The sequence below is a fragment of the Wasmannia auropunctata genome, unplaced genomic scaffold (assembly GCF_000956235.1).
Source record: "Wasmannia auropunctata unplaced genomic scaffold, wasmannia.A_1.0 LD335985.1, whole genome shotgun sequence".
NCBI classification, from domain to species: Eukaryota; Metazoa; Arthropoda; class Insecta; order Hymenoptera; family Formicidae; genus Wasmannia; species Wasmannia auropunctata.
In genome coordinates, this window is record NW_012026905.1 from 720,567 (window position 1) to 732,534 (window position 11,968).

The 11,968-nt window shown below is 43.6% G+C and overlaps 1 protein-coding gene across 1 annotated transcript; it reads right to left on the bottom strand.

Moving 5' to 3' along the window:
• Nucleotides 1-203: 203 nt before the first annotated feature.
• Nucleotides 204-11,927, bottom strand: LOC105454440 (ral guanine nucleotide dissociation stimulator). Its single transcript, XM_011697048.1, has 6 exons — nt 11,742-11,927; nt 6,093-6,197; nt 5,231-5,651; nt 2,967-3,592; nt 1,979-2,290; nt 204-1,711 (listed from the first exon to the last, which is right to left on the bottom strand). The coding sequence occupies exons 1-6, from the start codon at nt 11,925-11,927 to the stop codon at nt 1,064-1,066; spliced, it is 2,298 nt and encodes a 765-aa protein (XP_011695350.1). The 3' UTR covers nt 204-1,063.
• Between the last annotated feature and the right edge of the window lie 41 nt (nt 11,928-11,968).

Below are 11,968 nucleotides of genomic sequence, written 5' to 3' on the forward strand. Positions count from 1 at the left end.
ACAGGAATACGGGCACCTCCTGTTTACGTCACGGCGGCGTCGATAAGAACCTCGCGTGTGTGACTCACGCTATACGCCTAGAATAATGCTAGAACAGCTCGCTCGGTTGCGCAACTATGTCGAGCTCTCTGTCTTTTGAATACTGTACGAGTCGTGTGTGTATGTGTGTGTGTGTGTATATATATATATGTACGTGCGTGCATACGTACGTACGTGCGTGCATGAGTGCGTTCGTGCGTGCGTTCGTGCATGTGTGCGTTACGTGTGCGTGGCTGTACGCACTTCCGGTCGTACGAGTGATCGCGCTTAATCATACCTCGGCTCGTCGCTTCGGATCGTTTGCGTCGTCACGTCGAAGAGGCGAAGCGGCCGGGTGTTGTCATGGTTAAGTTTTAATAAACAAATTAATTAACGCGAGTGCGGCGAGATTCGCCCCTCTTTTCAAGCTTTCGATTCGCGACAGAGAGAGCGAACGAGGATGCGCGATCGCGGCAATTGTGATTCCTGATATCGTGTGTGATCGTCGCTCCTTCACGAATATGAAGAAGCTTAGCTGTTAAATAAGTAGTCGTCGTTTTTTTTTTTAAATTACAATAGAATATCTTAACGGCGAACCGGATATTAAGCTGCAATACTCTGATATGTATTGCTGTGATATTGTGATTAAATTAGCACTGTTAATATCACTGACCAGCGACGATACGTTAATGCTAAGTAGCAACATTAACATTACCAATTGCTATTGATAGCATCGATTAAGACACTGACATCAATATACCAAAAGTATACGTAATACCAAAAGTGTTAATTAATTTTGCGCGATACTGCAGCTTAATATCTAACTCCGGCGGTCGCTGACGTACGCTGACAACGTATCGTATTTGTCTCCTATTCGCAATTATGTGTACCGATCGTACTCCACTCTTTGCTCTCTTTCACCGAGAATCCATCGGCACTCTTAACTTCGCGTCCAAAGTTCGTGTAACTGTCCCGCACACGTCATCGGGAGACACTTTTCACGGAGATCCTCTTGTTCCTCGGGCGCTCGGCGGCGATCTCGGGACTACCTCTTGTGATTGTGACCGTTGCCCTTGCTCCTGGGACTGTCCGAGGTCACGTCGTTGGGCTCCCTCCTCTGTCGCAGGATGAAGTTGAGATTGTGCGCGGTATTTACAGCGTAGTACACGTTGGCCGAGTTGGGCAGCACCATCTCCCGGTCGGGTAGCACCTGGGCCAGGGTGTACTGATCGGGGCTGCCCTCGAGGCCGAGCTTCAACATGGCGTTCCGGATGACCTGCGGCGTTCGCTCGTTGTTCGACAGCATTATCGACTTGTACAACACCACGCCCTCCGTCTCGACGTTGTCCGTCTCCATGGTGACCTTGATGATGTAGAAGTCCGGCGAGCTCTTGTGCGAGTGGCTCGGGCTGGACAGTCCGGCGAGATTCGGGGTGCTGCCGTTGGCCGCCACGGCGCCCGCCGGGGGTGCCAGCCGGGTCTGATGGCTGCCACCCCCGCCGGAGCTCAGCGACACGTCCAGGGACGGCAGGGACGAGCTCGAGGACGAGCTGGACATTTGCGACGGCGACGTACGCCGGTCCAGAGAGTTGTGCGGCGAGCTCGGCAGGGAGTCGAGGTCGCAGTAGAATTGCGAGCTACTTGAACTGGACGTCGAGGCGATCGAGTCGTTCTTACGGTGACCTTGATGAGCCTGCGAGACAAGTCCCAAGATTCAGTTCTCGTCTAGATTTTGCCCGTTGGCAATCGAAGATTTTCGTAATAAAATATGTGGGTCATTTTAAGAATATTTGAAATAATACATGATTTTCATCCAATATTATTCGCCTAACTTGTTTTGCATAAATTTTGATAAATTTCAGCAATCAGATTAGATAGTTTTGAGAAACTTCCTGATGTTCGTGTATATTACGGAGGAATTAGATTAGAACATATATACATCTTAATAGGTAATACTGACCTGCTTCTTCTTGCCGCGGTTATTCAGAGTGTTCCCTGGCGGTGGTTCGATCTGGCAGCTGAGCTTGTACGCTTCCCGATCGTCCAGCACCACGACCGAGTGGAACCAGCGATCGAACACGGGGTCCATGCTGAAGTTGTACGCGTTCGCCGCGCCCTGTAACAGTCTTATCCTCGCGAGCACCTCGAACTCCTTCCGTCTCTTGTCGAAGTTTATGAGACCGTCGGCTATCGTGTCCGGTATCGCCGTGTCGATCATGGTGAGGTCAGTCAGGAAAGTCCCTAGGTACGGTATCGTGCCGTAGCTAATGTTCTGCAAGTTATCAGAAAAATTCACGATTACTGCAAGTTTAAGAGAAAAAGAGAATATTACAGAGAATGCAATATATTCGTACTTGCTCGTATAAATACTGATATAGTCTAATTTGTATTTAAAACACACTATTCGCAAATCGATTCTAAGTAATACATTTTAAGCTCGTCGTTCAGTATAAATTTATAATTAATTTTAAAATTTTATTCTAAAATTATAGTTATAAATTTTATATATTAAATCATAATAAATTATATAGTTATAATTATAAATTTAAATCTTTCAAAAATAAATTTTAATTTTATTGTATTACATATACTTAAATATTATATATATCATAAAATCATAATGAAAATTCTAGTCTTGTTAAAATATTAAAGCAGTGTTCCAAATAATTCAGGTATACTGATGCGACAAACTTTTAAAATTTCTTAAAACCAAATGTCAGATGTTATTAATATTTCATGCAACCTAGACAAGAGTTAACTTTTATTTTTATACAAATTTTCTTTACACAAATCGTTGCTATTATTATGATGATATGCCACTATTATGATTTTTTTTGCGCCGTAACATGATTTTAAAAGTCTATACGATCGTCTATTTGCCTCAAAAAAAAAAACGTCGAGAAAAAAAATTCGCTTCTCACAAAGAAGAGCGACGTTATCGCACTTACGCCCGCATGAGTATTCTGTTTCTGAAAGAGCTTCTGCAGATGCCGGTCGCTCCTGCCAGCAGTGTCGGCGAACTTGGCGGTGCCCTCCTTGATGAGTAACTCCCTCTGCGTCCAGGCATTGTTCTCCTCCGAGAATATCCTCTCGAGCTCGCGGAAAAGCTCGTGCTTCTCCCGGGGCATGCACTGCCAGCATTTCTCCAGCCGGTACACCGGATTGCTCTGCAGACCGGAAACAATCGCTTTCAGGCTGCTGAAGTTCTTGAGCACCCGCAACTCCTGCGCGACGTCGATCCACGTCTCGAGGATCCTGGCGCGTTCCTGCGATTTGAGCGTCGTGTCCGTCAGGATTGTCGAGATCACGCGCAGGGAGACGGCGTTGAACTGATTCACGGTCGCCACCACTGTCGCGGCCTCATGGCTCCTGGAACGATCCTTCCTGGACCACACGGCGCCGAGGCACTGATGAGCGACCAGCTTCTTAAACACCTCGGCGTCCATCCGCGTCAGCTGCTCGGCGAAGTGACGGTGGGGCACCTCGGGGAAGATGTAGTTCCCCCAGTGATCCGCCATCGGATCCGGGGAACCGCGCATGGGTAGTCGTCCATTGTCGTACACCATGCAAGAGTCTAGAAGAAAGAGAAAACAGAATTGAAATTAATCCGGTTCGATCTAAAATTGATGAAAATTAATTTAAAATTACATACATAATTACGGCTAAATATTAATTTTCCTAATCAAAGTCGTAATTTTAATCAAATTTTTTTTATTTAACAGTTTTTAAAATATGAATTATTTCCAAATTTAATTGATCTAGAAGTATTTAAGAATTTATATCAATTTTTACAGCCTTAATATTTTAACGAAGTTAAAAATTTACTCATATTCTGATATAAATAGATTTTCTTAAAATATTACATTCTATCAACCCCTATTAGCGAGAACAAGTCACAATTATATTCGTGCCAGAAACTTTTCTTTGCAAAGTCTTTTCGAAATGTTCTCTCTCTCTCTCTCTCTCTCTCTCTCTCTCTTTCATTGGTTTTCATTGCAAGGAAAGCCATCTCTATTTTGGGAATATCGCAAATGAATCGGGTGCTCCATCAGGCGAGCCTCGAGTGAAAGGCGAGCCCTGCGGAGCCCAGTCGTGGGGGTAGTATAACAAGAGCTTGGTGGACCCTCAATTTATACACGGGAAGCAGACGCCTTTGTGCGAGCGCCGAGCAGCCTGATTGGCCTTTCACCGCCGCTAACATTCAGACTCTCTTTCTGCGCGCCGAACTCTCAACAGAGCGATTCTTTCGTAACGCCGTTCGCGCCGCGGTGAAATACGCCGCTTTAACTCTTTCCCTGCATTCTGGCGACTCGCGAGATAAGCCGCGAGATTTTCGCATTGCGAAATCTGAATACGCTGCAAGGTTCGGCCCTACGTTACTCCATCTGTATTATATATTTTTCTGTATATATTTCCTCCAGACTCCATCTGTATATATTTTTCTTTCCTCGCGCGACGAAATTCGACGAAAAAGTTTTGTAATTTGAGATTTCTTTACGGAGGTTGGGGCGATAATATTCGACCTTTCGAAACGTAATATTCCAGCGGGTGTTTTGCTCGCTTATCGTGATTCGGCGAATTCGCGGTAAGTAAAACAGGTCGCCGTGAGGATTGGAACGTAACTTGTTACGTTTCGATTACATAATATTATTACTCAATTCCATTGTCAGACTCGCCACCTGACCCTTTGAAAGTCATCAGGGAGATGCTTTTTATCGTGGATTCAAAAATATTTATTCAAATTCAAGATAATTCCGGATCGTGTATTTCAATTTCATTAAATAAAAATTCATCATTTAAAAATCGTGCTTTAAACAGCCGTAAATGTATTAAAATAAATATATGAAAATACACAGAAACGTTTTTAGAGATATAAAAATGAAAGGTAAATACGTTACATTAATTTTCAGTTGGTTACATGACGTGTTGATATTAAAAAAAAATAGATTTGATATTAAATTTGATATTAAATATGTACACCACTTTTTGTTACAAACGAATGAACAGCACAATGCCTCCCTTTAATGAAAATATATAAAGTTCATAGGAAAAGTCGTGCCACATTATCACTCTCTATATTTGAACTTCCCACGGTGCCTCTTATCAATTATACGATTCTTCGTGTTTAAAGTTCACGCGGATGAAGCGACGTGATTCTTTCCTCTCCCTCCCCCCTCCCCCTTCCCCGCGGGCTGACGTGAAATAACATTACCTATCTGATCCTCCCGCTGGAAGCGGTGCAGCCGGTGCTTGGCCTTAAGCTCGAGCTCGGAGCCGAGTAGGCGCTGCTGCGTGAACTCGAGGAGCCGGGTGAGCAGGGGATGGCTCGGGGGCGACTTCCAGTCGCCCGGATAGGCGTCCAGCCAGACGTGCAGCGCCTGCACCAGGGTCTTGCGGTGCTGCTCGCAGCCGGCGCTACCGTCCAGGGCGTCGTATCGCGCGAGCAGCAGCTCGAGGACGTCGCGCGGGCTGGTGAACGCGCGGTACGTCGCCAGGAAGATGTTTATGTAGGTGGACTCCAGCTCGCCGTCGTCGTTCGCCAGGCTCTCGACCAGCCGCTGCACCGTGCCGGCCTTCAGAAAGCGCACCCTCACCGTCTCCCATTCCAAGTGCGAGATCTCGTCGTCAGAATCCTGTATGGGCGAGTGGCAACCGCGCGGTGTTACTTGAATGTCAAAGCTATTAGCGCAAATGCACGCTCATGATGTGTGTCAGGTTTACTTTAAACTTTAAATAAAGGCATTAACTGTAATACGAGAACTTGCTAACTAAAATGTCTAAATTTTTAGCGAGAAAGACCGCGATTCTCGAATCAAATATCTTGTGGAAGATGCTGATCGCAAGTAGATACCGATTTAAATGCAATAAAGAAGACAAAGTATAATAAAAATTATTAAACGCTAAAAATTAACTACCAATTAAATTAGTAAGAATTACTAAAATCTGTGAAAAAAACAAATATTAAATTGGTAAAAATTGTTAAATTCTAAAAATCTAAAAAAAAATAAAGAACAAAAGTTGGTTAAAATTACTAAACTAAAAATCTTAATTAAAAATATATCGGTCATGCTCACCGATGCTGAGAGACTTCTGGTGGGCCGATGGTATCGGACCTTCTTTAGGTATACCGTGTATATGACGCCGTCGCCCCTTTCCTCGCCCCATAAACGCCACGTGGGCTGTAAAGCAGAAAATTGAATGTCGAACTTAGTCAGTGAACGTCCGTGTCCAATAATAAATGCTGTAGGCGGTGCAACGAAATCGCGCGCGCAATAACGAAGAATCGCGCACCGGGGGATGATTTAAGCTCCTAATTTCACGGCGGACTGCTCGCCACCCTGTCGCGAGCTAATAAACCAACAAATAAACAGGATAATTTGGAATAAAAAAAGACGATTCTATTTTTTTTCTGTCTGCGGTCAATTTGTTTATTTGTGACAAGTAAGATTGACGCGCGCATTCAGCGGCTTTATAAAATTATTATCGATTACACATTTTACATGTAAGTTCAGTTGGCAAGAGAAAGAAAAAATTGGTATGGATATGATAATCGCGTTGCTGCATTAATTATTGCATTGCATTAATTACCGTATTACGTAATTATCTTTATATATGTTCTTAATTTTATACTGATTATGAAATCATCCCCCAGGTTGCCTTTCCATACACTATTCTGAATATGCAAATTTTGACGGACTACGTGCTTCATTATTTCCAAGAATTTAATTTTTCTCAGAATTTTCTGAATCATCAAAACAATCAAGCCAATGCACTTAAGTCGGAAAATAATTACGTGCTAATATATAAGAATCTCTGGCAGAATGCTTCGGAATAATTGCATCAAACCATGAAAATGCGATACGATCTGTTATTTTCAAAATTTAATCAGACGCGTGATTACGGAGTTCCTTTGCCTTGTAAAACTCTCTTGATTCACACGTTGTGCGAAGCATTCTGCAGAAAAGTAGCGTGTGAGGATCGGGATAAAATGCAGGCAAGGATAAGATAAGCGTCTAACTGACGATCGATGTTTATCAAACGAGATAATTGTCAAAAGCGTATAAAGAACTCCAAATCTATTTACTCCTTGACTTTTAAATCAATGAATAAACCATGGGATCGACTGACTCATCTCCGTGCATAACAAACAAACGTGCTGGCGTGGTGTGCGTGTACGCACGTGTATACGTACGCGTATGTGTAACATGCAAGCGAGTTACTTATCAGTGACAGTCGAGCGCGCGCCACAGGCGGTGTCTGTATAATTAATCCCAGCCTGATGAAGACGGGCTCGCGCTCACGCGACGACGTATAACTATCTCTATGCGATAACGCCTCGCCTTATAGAGGTGATTAGCCTTTGGAAAAAGGTGCTGCCGCGGATCGTCGTCGCGGAAAGAAGCTGCAATTGGCGGACCTTTCGAAGCCGCGTCCCGCGAATGCAACGATTAATCATTCCCCGGCGACTTGACGTCAAATTAAAAAATCCAATAAAAATTTTGTTATAAAATTTGGTTAACACGATAGCCTAAAAAGTCAAATTTAATAACTTCGATGAAGAGAATTAAGTTTGGAATAAATTAACGATTTAATTGCAGCTTTTACAGGTATCGTTGACATGACTATCAACGGATTTTTTTTTTCTCGAGACGTAATCGTGGATTGTGAAACGTGACACCGGCGCTTGGCGTGTCACGTCCATTTATTTGGCATTGAGATCCTGTAAACAAAGCGGGTCTTAGAGGCCGTAAAGGGGGCTTAATGTCGTGGAATCCGGCACGACAGACGTATAACGCATTCGCGCTGGCACGAGCGATTACAATCGAAGCCGTACTCTGAGGATGATGCAGTGCGGTGGGGGCGGGGTGGGAGGGGGGTAGACTCGACGCGGAGGGAGAAGCGTGTCATTGCCGCCACCGATGCTTTTTCTTTTCGCCTCCGAGAAAAGAGATCGTCCTGCGGAAAAACGGCAGAAAACCGGAATCCGCATTCCGCAGAGACATCACGCGCTCGCTTTTCCTGGTTGGTCGTTGGCCGCTTTATCAGGAGTGTCTCTCCCGCGGGGTATTAATTAAGAAAATAGCTCGCGGAATTACCGGAATTGCCCGGAGAATTACGTATTTACTGCAACTATACAATGTACAGGTGTAATTATAAATTAGATTTCATAAAAATGAATTGTCACGGATTATGAAATAATTATTTTTTAAAATAAGGACGCTGAAGTAAGACTCAAAAAATATATTTTTCAGTCATGAAACTCATGAAATTATTTATTCGGATTAAAAATTATCGTAAATTTTAATGAAAAATTAAGTTCCATCTGCTTATTAATTCTAATTTGTTTTCTAATTAGATTCTAATTAGATTCTTTTTAATCTAATTTATCACAAATTACATCCGATTGATTTTGATATTGTAATCCAATTTGAACATGGTAACGAAAATTTGTCGGGTTAATAATTTTTAAATAATTTGGACCTAATTCTTGAGCTTCATGGCAAGAATTTCCCTTTCAAAAATTAATTTGGCTAAGTTTCTCGCAATTTGTGGATCATTAAATAGATTTGATTTTAAAAATTCAAACGAGACGGAGAGCTGTCGATCGCAAGCGAGAACCACGAAGAAACGAGGACTCCAAGTCCGCCCGCTCACGCCCCGGAACGACCGAGCAATTAGACGCCCGCAGGAGGAACCCGAGCGTGACTCGAGGTCCTCGTACCTGCGCCGCGTGCTCGTCCTTGGCAAGCCGCTTCCCTCGAGTGTCGATTCACCATTGTTCCGCTGTAAACAGCGCGAGCTCGGGCCTCGAACGTCCTTACGCAAAGCGACGCGACGCGACGCGACGGAGTATCTCCCGATCGAGGTTGAATCGTAATTAAGGACATTTCCGGCAATAAGCACCGTGGAGTCGTGCATATGATATCTTGCGTCAATCACGTCACGCGGGATAATGGCGCTTTTACCTTAAAACACGCACACGCTCCTTCCGTTTATTTTATTTAATTTCACGAATTGATAACATCACGTATATTTATTACATATATTTATTATTATATGACGCGAAAAATAACTTTTATTCTTTTCCAAATAGAAATTAACTGCGAGTGCCGAAAGAAAAATAAGAATCTTGAGGGAAAACCGCTGAAACTAAACGATACTCGTTTATTTCGAGGATTTTGGAATAGTATATTGATCGTAATTTCCAAAGCAACGTGTACATGATATGTGTTTAAATTATAAAATGATTAGTTCAGGTACAAGTAGATAGAAAACGGTTTCGCGATTACACACATCGAGCGACAGGGAGCAATGACTTTTCCAGGATGGGAGAGGGTGGTAACTCGACGTGGTTTCCGAATTTTAATGCCAGTATCGCGTGTAAATGAACTAAATATACCGAGCGCGACGCGGCCGCGGTAGATACGGCGATTCGCGCAGGTACAAGAGGGGGGGAGAGGGACATCGATCGGCGGGGGAAACGGAATGCAAAATTCATGAGATCGCGTCGACGTCGACGTCGTCGTCATCGCGCGAGCGCGGCTATAAGTAAATTGACGGCTCGGTGGCAGAGTACGCGCGCGATAAAACGTAACATTGTCCGCCGTGCGTTTCTGGAACGTCGCCGGGACCTGTATCCACGTATGTAAGTATCTGCATGCCGCGAATATACATGGCGAACGCGGCGGGCGGCGGCGTCGCGGAATCCCGTAAACGTCCCGCCGCGCCGGGGTCAACGGTCCGCGCCTCCGCGGGGTCCCGAAATACATCCCCATTATTATTTCCCGTTGGACTCTCGCGGGAATCCGACGTCGGGGAACTGCTGAATGTGGAAAGCGTTTCGCGACACGCGCGAACGTTCTGCCGCGAGCGAAAACGTGCAGACGCGCCCCGTGTCTTTGCATCGCCGAATCGATTTTACTCATTTCTCTTTGTAGAATCAGACTGACTAAAAACTGCACGTGGGGCCTTTATTTCATTACCGTCGGCTCATTGGAAAGAGTGACGATGCTTTCCTGCGGCAAAAGTCAGCAGATCGGCGCCTTTCTAAATACCAGAACTATATACATATATGTATATGTATTAAATTATTGTACATATTATGTACTTATTTAATTGATTAATTTTTTCGTTTAATTATAATTATTCATATGACTATATTATTATATGCTATATATAATTATGTATATTATATAACAATATAATGGTACAATTATAATAAATAATTTAAATAAATATATATGACATTTGATATAAAGTTAGCCAAAATTTATTCCGACTCTAGAAGTTGTTTCAAAAGAAACAACGTCGTCATTTTTCATAAAAGACTTTTACGAGGGAAAGTTTCCTCAGCTGGATGACGATTAGTGCAAATTATTTTCGCTCATCTAACTGCCAAGTGATCGCTCTTTTTTTCCCCACTCAGGAGACGATACAGTTCTGATGACACTCTGACCCTGATTACTTGGTTAAACAGTCCGCGTGTGTGCGAGACGCACGTACGAGACGATCAGTGCGCGGCTTTAATCCGGGAATCAGTGTCACTCATTGCAGCCAAGGTTTGGAGAGCACGGAGATTGATATAACTGCGATAAGGAGCCTGTATCGCACACATACATACAATTCGTGATTGACATGCACTAGTCTAAACATTGAACGACGAAAGCATCCAAAATATTGACATTCTTTTTTTCTCGTGCGTCTTAAGATCAAATTAAATATTCAACATAAAAAAAAAACGATACTCTTAGCAGGTCACATGCAACATACAGGGTGTATCGTAAAGATAAACAACATGTCGAGATACACATTCTTTGATTGAACTCCGAAAGTTACTTGTCAAAAAAAAGATTTTAAATTTCTTGCGATTCGCACCATTGGCATTGACATCAAACTTCGCAAAATGAGTATTGAATTAAAAATTTATTACTAGATAAATTTCAATGAAAAAAAAAAAACAGATTCACATGGAAAAAATAATGTTGTATTAAATGATAACGTTAGTCTAATTGGAAATAATTTTGTTAATATTAATGAACAAATACGTCACGCTCTTGTTTTTTTAATAGGTATTATTTGCCTCGATAATACTGCTATTGAATTAACAAGATCACTTTCAATTAGACTATTATATCGCTGTTAATGCAACATCCTCTTCTTCCGACGTGGATAAGCCTAATGTGAAAAGAATCGATTCATGAATAACTCCTCGTACGTTACGTCGAGAACTCCCACTTTCGGCGTTATTGAAGGAATTTCGCGATTGAGCTTGCTTAACTCGAGTGTTTGCCGAAAGTCGTGGGGACAAGCATTATCGGACAGCATTACGATACACTTCCCGTGCGAAATATGTATGACATATACGATTACACACCAAAGCCTCGTTCTCAATGACAAAAGGCGCCTGGCAAATTAAATAGAAGTCAAACCAAATACCAGTAAAATCACCGAGCCAAGTCGAAGCAAGCCCGCGATCTTATCGCAATCGATACGTTATCGTTATCCCGTGATCTTCGTCGTGATCTCTATACTAATCTAGGCACACGCGCGCGAAACTACATACTCTCGCATTCAGGCAAATGCGCTCGTAAACGAAGCGTGACGACGACAACGTGAGTCGTCAACGAAAAAAACGAAGCAGAAACGAACGGGCGAATGTAACAAACGAACGAAGGCGGAAAAAACAGCGGGATGCCGTCCCGGTCATCCGGTGGTCTCTTTACCTGTTGCACGTACCACTGGGTGGAGCTCTGGCTCTTCCGGTGGCCACCGGGCTTGCAGGGGGCGCAGAGCAGCAGGGGAGTCAGTTTGTGCACCCCCTTAGCGGGGGGGACGGTGCCGGTCGCCGCCGGCGTGGGCGACGTTGTGGGGCTCAGCCCGTCATCCCCCCCCAACACCGGCCACAGCATCCACGTGTTTTGCCCTCTGCACCCCCGTCTATCGTCCTCTC